The sequence below is a fragment of the Abrus precatorius genome, unplaced genomic scaffold, assembly GCF_003935025.1.
Source record: "Abrus precatorius isolate BTA unplaced genomic scaffold, Abrus_2018 Scaffold9, whole genome shotgun sequence".
In the NCBI taxonomy this organism is placed as follows: Eukaryota; Viridiplantae; Streptophyta; class Magnoliopsida; order Fabales; family Fabaceae; genus Abrus; species Abrus precatorius.
In genome coordinates, this window is record NW_020874439.1 from 20,556,982 (window position 1) to 20,579,146 (window position 22,165).

At 25.5% G+C, this 22,165-nt stretch overlaps 1 protein-coding gene across 1 annotated transcript; it reads left to right on the forward strand.

Moving 5' to 3' along the window:
- The first annotated feature begins 8,104 nt into the window (after window positions 1-8,104).
- LOC113849697 (peroxidase P7-like) lies at window positions 8,105-10,277 on the forward strand. Its single transcript, XM_027479787.1, has 3 exons — window positions 8,105-8,320; window positions 8,756-8,954; window positions 9,733-10,277. Exons 1-3 carry the CDS (start codon window positions 8,105-8,107, stop codon window positions 10,275-10,277), a joined length of 960 nt encoding a protein of 319 aa, XP_027335588.1.
- The last annotated feature ends 11,888 nt before the right edge of the window (window positions 10,278-22,165 follow it).

Genomic DNA, 22,165 nt, shown 5'->3' on the forward strand with positions numbered 1-22,165 from the left:
TTTTACTAGTTTTAGTTTATTATTCATACATCTTGTTGTTAATTAATATGCTTATTTTTATTATTATTATTCTTTTTTGTGTTAATTTATTGTTTGCACCTTAATCCTTATTTATGATATCTAGCATTATTATTCTTTATTATATTGTATAATTTTAAATATTTGATGATAAACTGATTGCATTTTCAATAAATGTTAAATAAATAAATAATAATACAATTGCATCAATTTATGATACTAACGTTTAGCTTCTCTATTGTAATGTATTATAAATTGATAAAGTATACGTGTACTTACTTTATCAAGACTTTATGCAATATTAATTTATCATATGTCGTCTTTAATTAATTAACTAACATTTTTAATAATCAATCAATTTAAATAGAAATTATTTTATTAACACAATAATTTATAATGTTAATGTGTAACGATTCTACCTTTACGCGTTATAAGTTGTTAGAACCTATGTGTACCAACGTTACCTTAGGTTCTATGTAACATAAATTTATCAAACAAAGTTTTAATCTTTTTTATTAAATACTTTTTTCAATCAATTTAAATATATATTTTTTCACTAAATAGAATTAATTTCATATTTTAAAATTTCTTCAATCATCTTTCTAATTTTAATAAATTAAGTAACCAATCATTTCTTCATTTTACCATACAAGTTTTTGCAACATTGATGTGTGATTTATATTGCCTTCGATTGTCCAATAAATTATAAGAGATTTATGTATAGCTTACGCTATCTTAAATTTTCTTTTAACATTAATCGTAATTAAAATTCAAATTCAAATACTTTGTTTACGAATAAAATATTTTAACGATTTGCAATATAATTGTGTGATCTTCCTTCACTTTTTATATTGTTTCTCGTGGGGTACATGTATAATTGCGTTATCTTGTATCCTAAACATTATCATTTTATGAAAATAATTTTAATTTTAAAATAAATTTTCTTTTACTAAACTTAATTTTAATCAACCAATTTCATAATTTTTAGATAGAACTACATGGCTTTGAGTTTCTCATTGCACCCAGGGATACGTAAGAGTGAGAACCGCACCCATCAAGTCAAAATAATTTTCAAAATAATCCAAATAATATCTCAATAAATAATATTTCTTCTTCTAAAATAAAATAATCAATGTTTAGGGATTAAATAAATATTTTTCAGAATTTAAATAAATTTGTACAATTTATTTTAGGGAACCGTTTTAATCGAACGTTATAGAGTGTTAACACCTTCCCCACACATAAATGACTCCCGAACTCATTTTTGGTTTCAAAGATCATATTACTTTTAAAAAAATTCCAAGGTTTTCTTAAAATAAACTTTGGTGATGACTCCTCTGATATTTTTGAAAGCGTTTTTTGCCGTACGGTTGCGACCACCATTGCGACACCTATGTTCATTTTCTGGGCTCTTGATTCTTGAATGGATTTAGCTTACAAATCCTGATTAATGTGTATAAAAGTAAAATATCATTGACAGAAACTTTTAATTTTCATTAACATCAAATTTGAAAATTTAATTTCTTACTCAGAGGACGATGAAGTATACGTTAAGAAACTAAAAAGCAGATGACGTAAGCCGCTTGGAGCATATATGATAAAAAAATTTCCTTGAGCAAAACTATTGCATGTTTTGTATGATAAAAACTAAATGATAAAATTTATATATATGAGAAACTAACGCTCCTTTGTATAAACCTTTTAACACTAAATTATAATTTTTTTCATTTCAATTTACACTTCTTTATATAAAAATAAACAGTTGTATAAAAAATAAATCATCATCTACTTGTCCGTTGAAATTAAGTATGAATAAAATTTTTTTTTATATATAAACTAGTTAAAAGTTTATAAAAAAATGGACTATACATCTATTATTTTGAAGTTTTGAGTTGCATTATGATGTCTAAATTTACTGAGACTCATCTATTAATATGAAATAGATTAAAGAAATTTAAATTTGATTTCAACACCACGTGTGAGAGAATATAGTATTTTATACGTTTGTTTAGTATTTTTTTTTTCATTATATTTGAAAATTGAGGAACTATAAATGTTTGTTATCGATTGTTTTGATGTTCTATAAATACGGAAGAACATACATGTATTTGTGATTAAAAAAATAAAAATAATAATTTATTATACACAAAAATTGCACAACTATGATATCAAAGTGGAATGAATTACTTAGATTTATGAGTGGTTTTTTTTCTCTATTTGCTTGAATTCTTCTTCTTTTTATTGCTCTTTGCCCTTTCTTCTCCTCTTTCTTCTTTTTTTATATTTTGTATCTCCCCTTTTTATACTCCTGAGCCTCCTCTCTTTCTCCTTCTATTTTCTTAAAATTTCTCTTGTTTTTCTTATTTTTTTTATGTTATTTTTCCTTCTGAGACATATCTCTTTTTTTTTCTTTCTCGGACACTTCATTGTATTTTTTTATTTTTTATTTATATTTTCACACTTCATTGGATGCTTACATATGGCGGAAGCAACTTACTTACTTCTCATTTCACATAATTCACTTTTTTTTTATTTTACATTATTTAATTAAAATAAGAAAGAAAGAAAATATGTATTCAAAGTCTTGTAATGACACCTTTGTGATGATAAAAATCTTGGGAATAATTTGATTTAGTAAGACATTGGCTATGAGGAAATGAAGAAAAATAATTTTCAAACTAAAAAGACCATTACATGAGGGGGCATGTTAGAGATGCAATAGAAAACCATTCCTATGCATCTATGTAGTTTAGTCTTAGTGTAAATTAATGAACATACAAGCCTGCAATGAGAATTTAGAGATGAACTTAATTGTGTGCCATTTCAGAGGGTTTGGGAGGAATAATGATTAATAGGGACAAGGTCCTATAGTGAATGCAATGTGCTTATAGTAGGACAATGTGTCAAATTTTTAACAATAATTTTTTCAGTTGCATCGTTTATGGAATTAGGGACAAGGTCCTATAATGGAATGCTACATCACCTAACCTTTATTTTTGAGAGGTCTCTTTGATGGACTTGAGATGTGCTACTACTCTTGTTTGTTGTGTTTTTTTTGTTATTTAAATATTTATTTGTATAAGTTTCTCTCCTGAGGATGCTAAATTATCAACACTTATACATTTAATGATATATATATTCTATTGATGTATAAAATTTCCTAAAATGGGATGATATAATCATTGATTATGCAATCTTTTATTCAGTGTAACTTTATATAGGTTTTCCTGGTAACCAACTACCATATTAAGTGGGTTGTTTTTCACTATTTTTTCTAAAAGTAATTTTTTTTTTTCTTAACTAGACAAAATTGTAAAATTCTTCAATCTTATTTCACTGGTGAGAAAGCAAACAGTCTTTTGGTGAATTATAATGTAGAATTTTATGAGTGTTTTTATTCAACGTCAACTTTTCTTCAATAGTTTTGACGGTTCTCACTCTTATACATTAAGGCAATTTTATTTACAAACACCATTTAATCTATACCCTTTGCCTTTATTGACTTGACATTTGTACCTCTGATATCTATTGTTTTATGGTTTCATGAGTTTCCACTTCTCCACCTTATGCATGTGAAGACATAATAGATGTTCTTCTAATGGATTTAAAACATATGCTCGTTCTTTAACAATGTCAATTGGTTGTGTTTTCTACCTTCCTTTTGTTGAGATACTATACTCGACAACAATAGATTTTATGTTGGTGAATTAGTTGTTGCCTTAAAGTACCTTCATTGCCTTGAAGTACCTTTTAATTGGTGAATTTCTTTTTGACTTGAGAAGTGTTTAATTGATAAATCCTTGCAAAGCTCTTAATAGATATATCAGGAAGCAACCGTTCACATATGTTTTAAAATATTTTCTTAAAAGTTATCAGATGTACAAAGTGATCTGGTAGAATTATATGATCCTTTTTCTTATTGCGAAATTTTGTTCTACCAAGAAATCTTGCGATAAATTTTTTATTTATGTGTACTTAGATACTCAAAAACCTCTAATATAATAATATTATTTGATGAGAATCTACAGAGATAGTATATCAAGATTTTGTTATATTCGTAAACAAGTATACTTATCGAAAAATAATAAAAGATTCTAAAATAAGTTCTTGAAATATTATTTTATAAGAATTATTTTTAATTATAAATTTTTTTTTAATTTAATTATTTGAACTAAAAAGATATGAAATTAAATAAAATAAAGATTTAAATATAAAACTAATTAAAAAAATAAAAATAGTACATCCTCTAACAATAAATTAATCGAGAAGAACCTAAGGCATATGGTATAACTTTTACACTTCTCTATGTTTACTATTAGATTAATTCTAATTTTGATTTCCTTATAATTGCCAACAACTCATATTAAATCTATTAACACCTAATAATCATGTAATAATAATAATATTTTATCTAAACTATCATCCCTAATGGTAATGCAAGGTAAAAAGAAGAGAAAGGATAAAGTGTCTACAAGCTATTAATTTAATAACAATTGAAAGATAAGAACTAAGTTTGATCGACCTAATTTTTTTGTCTCATTTTATCCTATAGCTTTATTAACTATATATGATATGATTGCCTACAATATATATAATTGATTATGATATGTTTAAGAGTTGTCAATTTCAATATATAAATCTAACTTAATAGGATAAACACTCATCAAGAATGGAGACACAAAATTATTATAAATCATAAAAATCTTAGAGTCATGCAAAAATTCTAACATAGCCCTATTTATGGATTTAGTTAGATATAATATAAATAAGAACCAAAACAATACTAAACAAATCCATAGTTATTCAAAAAGTAAATGCAAATTAAAAGAATCTCCAACGAAAAAGAAATAAAAAAAGTTTTTGATCCTAAGATATGCTACTCCAATAATCGTTAGCAACTGAACAACACCAAAATTGAAGATTACAAATATAAATAGGTGAGAGGTGTGAAAAGAGATATGAAAGAATGTCTAAATCACTGTCCCTAGGGTTCTTTTAATAAAGTTTCAAAACTCTAATATTTTTTCATAGTTAGACTTTTCGTAGGTAAGCACAACCATGCATATAGCTCGAAATACCCCGTGTTGGCTGTTAGAGTGTGAACCTACTGACTGTTATGAAATTCTATTTTTATCCAGTTTATGTTGTGTATAACATCAAGAGATATAATTTACTCAGTGAATAAATTACGTTTAGGTGTTAAAAATGTCCATTTTGAATAAATAACCTAATTAAGAAATTAATTAATAATTTTATATGATAATTTGTGTTATAAATGTAATTATGAAATTTATTTAAATTAATAAAAAACATTTTATTTAAATAAATTATATCAATAAGTTTATTGAAATGAGTCTGGAAGAATTTATGACTCAAACTATTTTTATAAACTTTTAATAAGTTCTTCTAAATAAATATCAAAGAAGTTAATGTTTATGCACTTAAAAATAATACGTATTAAATCAACAAGATTATCTAGCTTGTTTATTTGTTATTTAAATATATACTTAAGAATTTATATTGTTTAAATAATTTAGTACTTTGATACAAAGTTAAATAATATTACCAAATAATTTGAAAATTAATTAATATATTTAAATTACTTAAGTTTAATTTTTATAAGATGTAAGTCTCTAAATTGACTTTAAATTAAGTTAAATTTTACTTTTACGTTAAAAGGCAAGACTGAACTAAGAAACATAGAAGATTGCAATAAACAATAAATTTATAAGCTAAGGTTGATGATTTACAAAATGTGTTTTATTTTATTTTATTTTTGCTAGTAATTGTGTTTAATTTTAAACCTACATATGTAAACTATCTACATTATTTAGGTCGTAGAGCAAATCTATAACTGACGCAAGCATCAAAATTTTAAAAATAAAATAAAACAAATAAAAAAAGGGTAAACGATAGCAAAATCTACATAATCATCAGACAGCAATAAAATATTTTAATCGATTGTAATTAGCACTTAACTATTACTTGCCAGAGCCTATTCAATAATTTTGGTTATTGACAATGTCAAGCTAAATTGCTGGTTCCTACTGCGAGCTGCGGGATGATCTAAGCTATTATTTTGTGATGTCGGTAATTGATTAATTAATTGATTGATCAAATGGGAATTTGGAAAATGATATAGCCTCAATTATGTGTTTCTTACGGGTTTTGGTGAACAAAATCTGACAATGTTATATTACTATTACTTAATATACGATATTTTTAACATGTTCAATGTTATAAAAAGTTATATATAATAATTTTTTAATAAAAATTGTAATATTAAATTACATTTGATTTTATACTTTTTAATAAAAAAAATTATTTATAACTTTTTATCATTTATATGTTACACAAGTTAATTTTTTTTTTCATAAAATTAATATTATTCTTACGCCCATTAATTAGGAGTTTTAATATTGGGCACCACAAGTTGCTTCTTATCCAAGAATTTTCATGACCTTTGGTGTCGGTATTAATCGATTACATATACATATTGAATATTGGTGACAAATATTGCAGCTTCGTTAAAATGCTACTTCTTCAAAATTTAGGGATTCTATGTTTAATTTTTTTTATTTATAAAATAGTTTGTTATTGTACTTTGTATTTTTAATGGTTTGAACAAAATATATTAATATTATTATTTAAAATATTTAAAAATAAAAAGTAACAATTTTACAATTAAAAGTAAAAACAAATTCTTATTTTCTAAAAATGTACTATTTAAGAAGTCTTCTCATTTGAATCAAAGGGTTTATATGCATTTGTCTTATTTGTATAATAAAACAAAATAAATATATATAAATAAAGTCATTATATCTGGTGTTGAGTTTCAACAATCAATTCACAGTTTTGCACAAAAGAATCACATTACACTGTAATACATTGTTTTTTCCTTGCTAGTTATGATCATTGTTTTTGGTCAAAAGTCAAAAATAAAAAAATATTAATGACTCAACAATACAAAATAGATAAATAAAGACAACTCAATGATATCACTCCATAGAAGAGGTAGAATCACCGAAAATACTGCTGCACCTCTGTTTAGTTTCATAATGTTAAGGTTATGAATATTTTAAAACTTTCATATTCTTCCAATAATAGTAATATAATATCTTTTATTGATAAGCCATGTTAGCAGTTTTGATAAATTAATAATGTAAAATCATAACTCTTTTTATATGCATGAAAGTTGTTGGAAAATGTGTCACATTAATGAGTTAAATGCAAATAAAAAAATATATAAATAAAAAGTTATGTGTTTAATATCAAAATATTTTGCAATAAATAAAATATCGAATTAAAGTTTATTAATTAGATTTATGAAGAAAAAAAGTTCATTAATTAGATCTCTCGCCCTGTTGGACAGGAGCCAGCACACAAGTTGTAGTATAATATTGAAGTACAAACAGATTTGAGATTTACGACAATGTACAAATTGGACCAAGCAAATTACACTTGCGGAATAGTGCTAGAAAATAAATCTAATAATTGACATATTAAAAATAAATAAAAAATATATAACAAAGTAAACAGGGATTCTAAAGTTATAAAACATTGTTAGATACATAACACAACACTTAAATTAAAACTTACCAACTCTCACATGCATGTTCTTTGACAAAGGAAGGTACGCACACATATTGTAATAAAAGTGACAGTCTGGATTAATTCAATCGAAGTAGATGCATTCTTTGGACATTTCTCGTGATACGAATATATCTTTTTATGGTTGACTTTCAATTAACAAATCCCATGGACTAAATCAATCAAAGACAGGTTCTTTTTCCCCCATTGTTATCCAAAGTGTACTCAATCAAGTTAACTAAATGTTCCTTAATGCCTTGATAGATAGAAATGGTCAATTTTAGGCCCAGTCCACCAACCACTAGCATGATATAGCGTACTCATTCTATTTTATTCTGAGACTCATCCTCTGTCTCTCTATAAATATGAAGGGGCTGTAGCAACGCTAATTATAATCCAACAATATTGGTTCCATCTTTGCTCACTAGTGATCTTAATATTTAGCTTAGATACCTAGCCAAATATAAAGTAGTGATTATTCCATTGCAAAATATAAATGGCCTCGCACAAGAATATCTCTTTTGTTCTCCATGCCTTGGTGTTTGCAGCATTTGCAACCACAGTGTTCTCAAAATTGTCACCTCATTACTATGACTACTCGTGCCCTAACGCTTTGAGCACCATTAGAAGTGTTGTGGAAGCTGCGGTGCAGAAAGAACGGCGTATGGGCGCTTCTTTATTACGCTTGCACTTCCATGATTGCTTTGTTAATGTAAGATTTTTTTATTTTGAGGAATAATATGTCAATTTTTTCAATCCATGCAAAACGATACGTAATAAATAAATAATAAATTTATAATTTATAATATTAATATTATAAAATTTATGATTTTTAATAAAAGTTTATTATATATAATTTTTTATGTACTATTTTATACAAAGTTAAGAAATTGATATTCATATACAACAATTTTTATAGTAATTTTTTTATCTCTTTTAATTATATCACTTTTTATCTTCTATTTCTTTCTTTTCATCTAATCATTTATGTACAGTGAAAGGTTTTATAAAACTATTATATAAGTAGTATTACTCTTCTATATATACTAATATAAACACACGCATAAACACAAGTATGATTATTGTATTATGTAAATACGTGAGTGTGACAATTAATCAATTACTTGGTTTTATGATGGTGATTCAGGGTTGTGATGGCTCAATTCTACTAGACCCCTCACCCACCATTGACAGCGAAAAGAATGCAATTCCTAATTTTCAGTCTGTAAGAGGATTTGAAGTGGTGGATGCGATCAAGCAAGCAGTGGACGAAGCATGCGGAAAACCAGTTGTTTCTTGCGCTGATATACTGGCTGTAGCCGCTCGTGACTCTGTGGTTGCGGTGAGTAATATAATACTTCGTACTACTCACTATACCATAAATGCTACATTGAATTCTCATCTCCATATAGTATATATTTTTAGAATAATATTATTTTAATACTTGATTTAGGCATTTATACTAAATACTGTATACAATTATATCATAATTACTTTTTAATCTGTACAAGGTAGCTAAGTATATACCCAAATTGGATGTTAAAATAGCAGTACTCATATTTTTTATTGGCTTACTTCTTGAATTGAATTACTAGATAACTCTATTTTTATATAATTTGTTTACCAAGTCTAGTAGAGCAGAGAATAATATAATTTTCTTTATTTTATTGTATCGAGAACTTTGAGGGAACAACTGAACCAAACTAATGTAATAATTTGTTTTTTTGTACAAGATATTCTAAAATAACCGTGAATATTTCACACCATATTTTCTTACGCTTAAATTTACACCAATTGAAAGAGTCTTTTACTCAATCTTCTTTCTCTCGTTTTTGTTACTAAGTTCATATTTTTCAAAATATGTAAAGCAGACGCAACATAAGAATCATAAAATAATATTTTTATCTAAAATATTGATTATAAACCCACCCACAATGCATTAATTCCATGTGTATATTTGGGTGACAACACGTGGGTTGATTTAGACATCTATATTCGAATGAAGTTTGAGTGTGTAACACCTTATATAAGAAAGAAAACGTTGTTTCTAGGAACATGGAATATGCATGAATAAAAATTGACAACAACAATTAATCAATCAAGTGGTATGCAACATGCAGCTAGGGGGGGCAACATGGAATGTGAGATTGGGGAGAAGAGACTCCACCACAGCAAGCCGTGATGCTGCAAATGCCAACATCCCTCCACCATTCTTCAGTCTTTCTCAACTTATTAGCAACTTCAAGAGCCATGGCCTAAATGAGAAGGACTTGGTTGTTCTTTCTGGAGGCCACACAATTGGATATGCACGTTGTACTACTTTTCGGGACCATATCTACAATGACTCTAATATCAATCCCCACTTTGCAGAAGCACTTAAATACATTTGCCCAAGAGAAGGAGGAGACTTCAACCTTGCTCCTTTGGATCAAACAACGGCACACTTTGATTCAGCTTACTTCTCTGATTTGGTTCATAAAAGAGGGATTCTTCACTCCGATCAGGAACTGTTCAATGGTGGTTCTACGGATGCATTGGTTAAGAAATACAGCTACGATACCGTAGCTTTCTTCAAGGACTTCGCAAAATCTATGATTAAGATGGGAAATATAAAGCCCCTCACCGGGAATCAGGGTGAAATTCGTTTGAATTGCAGGATGGTAAACTGATTTGTTAAGAAAGTAAAGCATTAAGTACGTTTTATACGTCCAAATGTAGACAACTTGCGATTAATTATAAGTGTGTATTATAACGAAAATCGTTTTGCACAAGTTTGAGCTTTATTATATGACAATGTATTATATATGGGTACATGTATTCTTCATGATACACAAAAATGTCTTCAATGTTTGTAATTGTTTACTTTGATTAATTGAGAAGCACAGTACGGGATCATATTTTCCAACAATACTGTTGAGAAGAGTGTAAAATAACGATATAAAATAATTGGAGTTTTATTCTTTTATATGGCAGCACTTACAATTGGCACAGAAATATTTTTTCTGCTGGTACCCCTTGAGATAAGAAATTTTTTTGATAAGCCAACAAAATTTTACAAGTACAAGGAGTACTTCGACTGAAAACAATTACAAAGTAGAAGACAGTATAGGGGGTAACATTTGTTAAGATACAACATACAAACAACTCTATTGTAATTGTTACCCAATTCAAAAAACCTCAAAGTAAATTTATAAAGATTTTAGACATGGCGTTGGTGCTTTGACCCACTCATAGAAGGAGAAAGTAAACCCGTGACTTTTTCTCTAAGTCCATTCCATGTCCTAATTCAAATGATCTCTAGAACAACAGCCACGTCGCTTAATTTCTTTGTTCTTGAAGAGCTTATTATTCCTACAAATCCACAAAGACCACAGTGTTGCAAACCATATACTATACCGATCGTTGTTTTGACGTCGCTTAAAGATTCTCACCCTACGTTGAAGGTGGTGTTTTATATATACAAGTCTTACAACCCTAGCCATCTATAGCACGAAGACAATGCCATGAAAGAGAACAAACATCAGAAGAATAAAGTATTTGCATTTCCATACTCAGAAATTTTCTTTTATGAAGATAAGCCCCAGTTGGAATTCTTCCTTTCCAAATTTTCTATGTAAATGCGCATAAACCTTCGGAGGCACCACTTTTCACCGGAAATGTTTGGAAAAATCTTATCCACCGGATTGCCTCAACAGAGCACAATAAGCAGATCTAACAAAAACGAAGTTGCTGGTTACAACTTCCATATCCAACTATCTTTACCTTCTTTGGTCATCTGCACTTGAGCTACTTCCTGCATAATCTTTTTGTACAAAACTTGATGTCAACCCTAGAGATAAGAATAATAAATAAAATATTTATCAAAACTCGGAACACTAAGTACGGGAAAGTTGTAACCTAATAAACTGGTTTTGTTATTTTTGTTATCAGTAAATAAAAATTTTATTAAAGGAAATAAGGAATATTTTTGTTGGGAGGAACAGAAGAGCCTCAACATTCTAAATTTCAGAAAGCATTCACATAAAATAGGAAAAAGCAAAAGGAAAATAAAAATACTAAATTTTGACGTGTTTCACCGTTTAATTACTCATGTGATTTTTTAACAGTATTTTATTATTATTTTTTTTATCAAATAAAATTATAAATTTTTTATGTACAATTTTTTAATAAATTGATAAAACTATAAATTCTCATTTGATACACAAGTATCCAAGTTTCCAATACATATTATTGTAGTAAGTAAAATCAATGAATAACATATTCTAACCCAACAATTTTAAATCATCAAACAAAAGATTTGCTTAAGGTAAAGCTCATTACAACATTCGCCTCCTTAGAACCAAATAAAATTATAAAATTTAAAAAGGTTATTTTTAACAATAATGTTTGAAAATCGAGTTTAAATTTAGGAGTCTGATAATGAAAAAGAGTAATAAATAAATAAATTCATTGCGCCCTTGATAGCTCCCTTTAAAAAATATTGCTTTCAAATTAATTAATTGTGCAATCGTTAAAAACTTTTTAAATATTTATTTTAACCCTAAAAATAAAATAAGAAAATGGAATTAGGGAGACAATAAAAGATGAAAAATGATTTATAAAATCTATTTTAACTTGACAAGAGATTTTCCTACTCTAACATGTCTCTCGTTGCTCCCATAAAAATATTGACTTATAATAACTCGGTCAACAAAGTATTTTAAATAAAGTGTTTGATTTTGTTTTTTTTTTTTTTAAGGAAACTAACAAAATATTTTAGCTAAATCAACCCATGATAATAAATTAAATTTTGTGAATACTTGATGTAAAAATTGGGTAACTAAATCAAACTCTTTAAAAACACCACACTTAGATTATCCTCTAGTGTTATACAATTATAAGAGTACATGTATAGCTCTATTATCTAATATTTCATATAACGTTTTAAAAAAAAATCTTTCTTTTAACGAGTCAAAACATGTTCAAACCTTTCAAACATATCTTGCCTTTTAAACAAGAGATTAAAAATTGAAATAGTAAATTTTAAGTTCTTCTAAAGATTGTATGACTTTTATTTCTTCGTTGCATAGTAAATAAGAGTAAGAATTAGACATGTCTAACTAAAATAATTCTTGTAAAGTCATATTTCTCTTTTATAAAAAGTAATATATTTAAAAAACAACTCTCAGAATCAAATTAAATTTTAAAGATCATTAATTTTTTAAATTAAAAATTTTGCACTATGTTGCTACAATGAATTTTTAAAATTAAAATTTTCTAATATTTTGCTATAATAAACTTTACATTTAGTTTGGTTTAGAAAGGGAAACTAGGAGGGACACATGAAAAAGAGTAGAGTTAACAAATACTGGGAGGACCTTAGAAGGAAGAGGAAGGAGAGATATTTGTGAGTAGAAAGGAATTAGAACTTGAGTTTAATAATTTTTTTAAAATATTTTAAATTAAATTATTAAATAATATTTATATAATATAAAAAATTAAAAATATAAATTTTAATAAAAAATGTTATAGTAAAAAATTAAAAATTTCTTAATTTTAATCTTTATAATTATTTATAATACAATTTATCTAACATTTTATTTTTTTCTAAATATTTAAATAAGTAGAAGAATTTATTTTATTTTCTTCTATTTTATATTATCCTAACAATGCATTAATTTTTTTTATTCTTTTTCTCATCATTGCATTGATCTTCTCTCTATTTCTTCTATTAAGCTAAAATTTTATATTTTTTAATTATTGTTCGTCTTATATTGTGATTTAATCGTTCATCGTGCATATCAATAAAAATATAAATTATTTTTAATATTTTATTTTTACAATTTTTTATGGATAAACTCCTAATTTATTCTCTAAAATATATCTTTTAAATTTTAGTTAATGAAATTAATCATTATTAATCACTTCAATTCTTGTCATTAAAAAATGTTAAAATTAAATAACAAATTAATAATTTATTATATTAAGTGACATATCACAATACATCGTAGACATAAAACAACAATATTTTAAGATCTTTAAAAATTAGTTCATTTTTATTTTTGATTTTCAAAATTTTTGAACAATAATGTTTCATTCACTTCCTCATTTCTTTTTTCTTATGGTCCACGTTCTTCTACGACGTCTTTATTACTTCCTATAACCACCACAACAATAGTGTTCACTTCTCAAATACTTTGTCAAATCTCTGAATTCTTTCTAACATATAACGTTGTACCTCTCCTTATCAAAATGCCAACTTCTCACTTCTATAAGTTTTCTCTATTTTCTTCATTTTCACCTTTCTCTCCTCTATTTCCACTTCCTCCACTACTCCAAAACTTCTCTATTTTCACTGGGTCTAATTTTCTCAAACTATAAGCGCAAAACAATGAGACAAATCATTACTTTATTTTTTTAATAACAAAGACTATATTGATTAATGATTAATTATATTAGAGACTCACATTTAAAATTTTAATATTAAGAGAATGATTTAAATAACACTACATAGGACTAAAGTAAATGTTTATTCAAATTTTTATTAATTTAAAAGTCTTATTTATTTAATGTAGTAAAATATTTATTTTTATTTAAAATTTTTGTTTAAATAGAAAAAATTCATGTAATACACACTATCATGTGATAATTTTATATCAAAAAATTGTGTAACATTAATTGTGAATACAATGCATCCTTTTCAACTTTTTTTATTTGTTTTGTTACTTTTTCTTTGTAAAAATAGAAATAATAAAAGATAAAAAAATGCAAATAAGAAACCAATTTTTATTTTTTTTTAAAATGCAATCTCATTTTTCTGGTTCAGAATATTAATAAACTTTTTTTTTCTTTTAACTAACAACGCGTGTCTTTGGTTTATGAACAATATTTTTCAGTAGCAAATAAAATCAATGATGACCAACATCAAAAGAAGGGTACTAGGAATAAGAACTTGACATGTAAGGATCAATCTCTATTGTTTTTATTTAAAATTATATTTTCTGAAAAAATTTTATTATATTGTGATCAAATAAATGTTGATTATTTTTTTCTATTTGGTTTTCACTACATTTGCAAATTATAACTTGCATTATCTCATTCTAGTGTCTTAATTTCATGCTCTTTGTCACGCAACAATTGTCAACTTTTACAAAATTAAAACTAATTTCATGATCAAACAAACACAACAACACTAACTTGCTGGAATGAACGAAGTTCCACTAATTTGTCGCAGTTCAGCTGAAGCAAGTATGGAGGACAGACCTTTATAACTGTTCAACGTCAATAATACAAGTGTGTTTCAGTGAACAGAGAGAATGACAGAGTGTCAATGTCCAAACATTGCTAGAAAACCAAGAAACAATTATAAATATACCTTAAATTTGCGAATGCGATATCAAGTGTGATTGTTCTTCTGCAAAAATTTCTCACAAAACATTGAACACGGACAAATTTGAAATACAAAAACTTGGCGGGGCGACAAAGATAACCAGATTATGGCTTAAGTTTAATTTAAAAATATAACATCTGAGAGTGATTAAGAAATAATCATTCTCTAATCTATACTTTTCAGAGCAGTTATTTAATAACCGCTCTCCAAAATACAATTACGAGAGCAGTATAGATGGAACCGTTCTCAGAAGTACATATTAGATGGAACTGCTTTAAGAAGTTAAATTTAGAGAGCGGTTAGAGTGGAACCGCTCTCTTAGTGGTTTATACAAAGTGGTTTTTACTAACCGTTTTCTAAGTTGGCATTCCAAAAACTAATTTATGGCATAGTGGTGATAAGAGGGAAAGTTAGGCTACAAGGAGAAGTAACATGCATAAGTAGGAAAAGATAGAAGGAGAAATGGTAAATATGAGATAGTTAACAAGGTCATTGTGCTACTTGGAGAGTAAAAAAAAGTAAACTACATAAAAAATAAAAAATGAAAGATGGAGAGACTTTTTTCTCTTTTGAATGTTTTGGTGTTTTAGAGGTTTTTGAATCCTTCCCAACTAGTAAGGAAGAAGAATAGAGAAACTCTATGTGATATTTCTTCTCAAAAGGATCTTTCTAGGAGTGCACTAGAGTGCAAAATAAAGACGAAGAATGAATGACTTCATAACCTATGAATGCTCTAAGACATAAGGAAACGTGTTCAAACGAGTGTTCCTTGGTATTCCTAGACGAAGGAATAATACTAAGATGAATTTGAAAGAATGCTTTAACAAATAGTAATTCATAGACGATATATGGCTTGGAAGGCTTTTAGGCGTACTTTATTCTACTAAAGATATTTTACGTCTTAAAAAGGAAGTAACGGTTACTCATAAACGTAACTTGCACCTCAAGATATCATTAATCTCTTAGGAGGTATGTTGAGAGACGAAAATAAACTAATTTCCTTAAAAAGGTACATGTACGCTCATTTAGTTCACTCCTGTAAATTGAACATCTACGAGTTCTTATTCTTGTGTATTTCATAAACTTACAAATTTAACTTTATAACATTTTTTGTCCAAAAAAGTTTCTCTAACTTTTTTTTGGTATGCAATGGATCCAAATTTCAAAATTAATTAAAGGATGGGAGAAAAGATCGAGAGAGCAATTAATAAACGTTGAAAAGATAAACAGAAAAGGGAACAATGTGTATTGATGGTAGAAGATTATGAAACAAAAGTAATGGTAAGAAAAAATAATGATGTTGGGTGTTCGTTATAGAGTAAGTGTGACAAGATGGATGCCTCGGAATTCTACGTGCCTTCCTCTTTTGAGTCTCGTAAATTGCTTCTTAGTTGAGTATTCTCATTTTTGGTCGTTTTTCCTTTTCCTTCTTAATACTTATTTGAAATTTTAATCTATCGTTATTTATTGCTGTTTGTTGTTGCCGTGTGACCTAGACCCCTAGACTGAGTGTTGCACTCATGCAGACTTGGGAAATGGTCACTAATGAAATGGATTGACTAATCAAACCTTCTTTTGCATTTTTATTTGGTTAATTATATATTTTTAATTTTAATCTTAAGTCAAACTATTTAACCTTTCAATTAATTTTATACTTTTTTGGAAATCTTTTGTTAACTAAATCTTTTGAATTTTTAAAAATTTTATTTATTATCCAAACAAATTAAGTGGTCACTTCTATGCATAAGTCGACTATAAAATCTAACCTCATAAAAATATTTTAAGATTAACTTTAAATTTAAATAATTAATTAGATAATTTCTTTTTCAAAATTTCTTTTTTAATATTTTATTTTACTAAATTTTGGTTTTAACTCTTCAATTTCAAGTTTTGGAGAAAAACCTTTTCTTTTTTTTTTCATTTTTCAGTTGCTCTGATCCGTCAAGACTACAATCATGAAACACAATACTAAAGATGGTGTGTTTTGGTTTTAATAACCTATTTTTATTTTTTAATTAATTTTAAAAGTATTATTTTTTATTTATTTAATGTAATAAAATATTTATTATTAACAATAAAATTATCTATTACGCTCTTCAATTTAAATTTATGAATTTAATTTTTATTTAGAGAATTTACTTAAATTTATAAATATTCATGCAACATATGTAAACACGTGATAAATATATCTATTTAAATGTGTAACATTAATAGTTTCTTTTCTTATTAATAATTTAATTTTTTTATTATATTATTTAAAATGTAGGCTAACTAAAGATCCATAAGTCCATTCTATATATGAAAGGATTTTAGTTTAAATTTAATTTTTATAAGCCAAATTATATAATAGGAGTATATGGTGTATTTTAACTCTTATACAATCAGATTATTTAGAGCTTAATGATATATTTAATATATTCAGTAATGCTATTATACCAATCAAAAAGAAAAATAAAAAGAAGTTACCAGACAAGAAGAGTGCCTTGAGCAAGAGCTTAGTTCTAGATGATGTAACGCATGAGAGCTTTAACGAGAGACTCATTCCAATCATATCAATATATTACAATAAAATATGTATTAAGTCTGGATTTTCAACAATAAAAAATGTGATTATATTATCTAAATATTTTTCCTACAAAAATACTGTTCAATGAATATTGTAGACTACTTAGTTGTATAACGGTATATTATTTTTTATAAGGTATTACTAATCAGTGCTTCAATGATATTGATTAAGTAATTAATCAACAAAGATTTTAAGTTTTAAATTCTTTAATTAAAAATAAAAACATATAATTTTGTATGATTTTCTTCATTAAAACTTTTAAAATAAAAAATTTATAAAAAGTAAAAGGATATTAAAATTTTACTTCTTCAAAGTACTAGTTATGATTTGGGTTTTCTTTTTTAAAATTATAATTAGGTAGTATTCGAACAACTTTAATCATGCGTATCTCAACACTTCTCAAGTTTGGTCAAAAGGGTTAAGTGATTAAAATATAAAACATTTCTTACAACTTGATCTCAAGTAGTTGACATAATTAAACTTTTAATTAACTACTATAAAATAATTTCTTCACCACATATTACTCAACCACTGCAATAAACCCCCTCACCATATATGCATTTACAAATTTTGAACGTATAGTTATTTTAAACGAATTCCAATCTAATAGTTTCAAGTTTGAAAGACCGAATCAACCAATATATGAATACTAACTCTTCAACGGAAATATGTTAGAGATTAATTTTTTTATATAGCTATTTTTACATTATATATTTATTTTTAATTTAAAATTAATTTTATTTAATAGCATTGAATATTTATTAGTATCAATTATAATATTTGTAAAGTTATAAAATTTATTAAATTTAAAAAATAGTTGTATAATATATTTTAAATTATTCATTTAAAATATTTTAATTCAATAATAAATATTTATTTTAGTCCTTTAATTGATAAGAGACAATCATAACTATAAAACATTTATCTTAATCCATAATTTTAGAAAATAATACTTGATTTAATGTTTTCAAATATAAATGTATAAAAATAAATTTTTAAAAATAAATATTTAGAATTTTAAATTTTAAAATAATAATTTATTCCGGAAATAACGTTTTGGGATTGGGTCTATATTAATTAGCTCTCTATAATTAAGCACACGCATAATGCGAAGTGGACACAATTTCAGCTTTCTTGTAAGAACAACGCATCTATAACCCAACTGTCAAAATTATCCTTCGGCCTTCGCCTGTGCAGTGTATATAATTAGGCTCAATATTTTATTCAAAAATACATATTTGACTATATCTATATTTCCTCTGAATGTAAATTTCTAGAACGTTCACTCAATTTAATTATTTTTTAAAAATTTAGATTTTATTTTATATTATAGAATTTGATTTCTACTTAAAATTTTAATTTTACATTTTAATTTTTTAAATATATTTTAACTTAAAATTCTAATTCTACATTATAATTCTGTGAGTATATTAAATTGTAAAAATTGTAATTTTAAACTAATTTTAATTAATTAGAATTACAATTCGGAATGTCAATCTTAATTTCATAGACCAACTAACTCTTAAATGGATCAATGAGAATGATAAAATAAAAAATATAATATAATAAAAATAAGATAAATATTTATATTCATTTTAAGTATTAAGAGTTAATAAATACGTTATTGGATTCATTCAGGTTGGTCCGCTGTAAACAGTAAAGATCAGGAGGTTGAATTAAAAGGATTTGAATTCAGTTCGAGAGATTATTTTTTGTGACTAATATTTTACTAGTTACACCTTCCCTTAATTTTTTAAAACTTTTAATGCCAAAATATCCTTCTTCTTATTCTCTACCTTCTCTTCTTCTTTCTCTGAAAAATCACTTTTTTTCTCGTGTTTTGTCCCTTTGTTGAGCATTACAGCTCTATTTTTCACTTAAAAGCAATCATCCATTCCCTGTAACTTGTTATGTATACATGTTTGTCTCACATCGCGTTTAGCTTGATGTTGCATTTTACTTGGACTTATAATGAAGTGTTGACGTGTGAAACATTTAGAACTTTAAATTCGGAAATAACAGAAAGACAATTTCAGAAATAAAATTAAAAAAAAAAAAAAAGTAACGTAATTTTCAAAACTTATTTTGACTGTATCTTTTTCTGAACTTAATTTCTAGGTTTTTTTTGAGTTTGCTAGACTGGCATGGTTTTGCTAGTTAAGCTCTAAGAAGTTGGTGTTTCAAGCTTGTGTGGATTGCCGTTCCTGAACCTCAAAATGAACGTTACACTTTACGAGACAAATTAAGAGAGGTTTTAAAGAAGTAAACCAAAATTGACAAATTAAGAGAGGTTTTAAGGAAATAAACAATTTTTTAGTTCAAAATCAATGGATATCGCACTGCAAAAATAACGGAACCTTCATGGCCCAATGCCAAATAATTGTTTATTTCCAATGTTAACATAGATGTTCACAGGATAAATAATGGTTGTGGTGAGTGAAGAGATTATTTTTTCACGTAGAAGAGTGATTAAGTTGATGGTCACCGATACATTCGGTCAGAGGATTTTTATTTATTATAAAGAATGTTTTAGATATACAAAGTTAAAAAGAAAATCTTAATGAGTTTAAAGAAAAACAAAAGTAAAAAAGGGCCTGTTTGATTTAATTTTGATTTTTAATTTTTAAAATTATATTTTAAAACAATTTTATAAAACTGGTTATAAGAAATAAAATAAAATATTTTTTATAATTTAATTTTAAAACTATTTTTAGTTAAATTTTTGTTAGTTTTAGAAAGAAAAACAGAAAAATAAAAAAAAACCTAAATAGTAATTCTTTTTTTCAGTTTTAAAAACTGAAAATAAAAATTAATTTTAAAAAATAGTTTTAAAAATTTATATTAACAAGTAAACTTTTCTATTTTTTAATTTTAAAAAAATTCTTTAAAAAGAGAAAACAAACCAACTTGATTCTTTTCGATCTGAGGTTAAAAAATGTGTGCTTAAGTCTAAAAATATTAATTTTTAAAATTTTCTATGAGTTTAATCAAGTTAATATTTAATTTAAATTTAAAATTTATATTTTATCAAACGAGTTCAAATTATCTCAGTTGGGTAAACCTATTTTGATTAATGTATACTATTATGTTATTTTATTTAAGAGATATAAACAGAACATAATAGTTTAAGATATAAAATATTTAAAAAGATAAAATTATTTTTTTTTATCAAAATTAATGTATTTTTAAAATTTTTAATAGAAATATATATAAATACCACAGGACATAAATTATTAAGGATTATTTTTTATACAAATAATATTTTAAATTGATGTTAAATTATAATAAATTTAAAAAATATTTTTAATTAAAATTTATTTTTCTTATATATTACAATTAAAACCAAAGATAAGTTATAAAAAATTAAAATTATTTTTATAAAAATATATTTTTTAAAAATTGAAAATATATTTTATTAAAAATAATGTGTAAATCATCCATTAAACATTTTTTTTAATAATCTTCCATTTTTTTCTCTCTTTAACTAATCTTAACCGTTCAAAACACAATTTAACGGCTAGAATTTTACGGACTGCAGAAATTTTGGCAAGGAAAAGTTCCGTTCACTTTGAGCTATTAAGATATGATATAATAATTCATCGTTATGAGTTATTTATGGTAAATTCTATAAAACTCATAATTTTTTTTTAAGGTATAATAAATTATTATATTTAAATAAGTTAAAGAATATTTAAATTAAAACTAAATAAATTAAAATTTAAAAATAAAATAATATTATTATATTAATATATTTTTTATATTCTTAATTTTATTATTATTAAATTTAATTATTAAATTAATATATTATTTATAATTCTTTTTATTCGAAACTAAAAATTTATAAAACAATAACAGAAAAATAAATTAAAAAAATTTAATATACAATATATATATATATATATATATATATATATATATATATAAAATAGCATCATACAGCAAATAGTATAAATAATATAATTTTAAATAAGTTATATATAATCATATTTTTTTAACTTGTCATGTATTTTTTTTTATTGGTATAAATTTTTTAGGTATGATACCCATAAAAAAATTTTCATAGCACACACCATTTTTTATCCTGCTGTAATATTTATATATTCCTTTGATAGTTACTATTTTTTTATCTAAAAATAATATAAAAAATAATCTTCATTTGGTGTCATTAATTTACTATATGAACCATTTATTTTCTCCCTCTAGATGAATTTGTCCTTATTTGTTGTGGTTGGCGTCCAACCCCAATGCAAGGCCCCTTGAAAGGAAAGAAAATAATAAAAATAACAAATGGACTAATCAAGCTATTGGTCAGATTCCTCTTTTCAATTTCTTAAGGAAACTTTGGGAAGTTACATACTTCCTTAGTTCCTTATTAACACCTACAGTGAATGCTTCTTCCGGGTGAAATGGTCTTTTCCTAGGCCAAGTCCAAACCCCACTAGGCATCATATAGGACAGTCACTATTACTTTATGTAGTGCACTCCCCCGAGATTATAAAAACAACGCACCATTCGAAAACTCAAATACTATATAATTGGTTCTATCATTTTTCACTAGTGATCTTGTTATCTAGCAAGATATTAGGCCCCATATACTTTCTAATCCATCATTACATAATAAA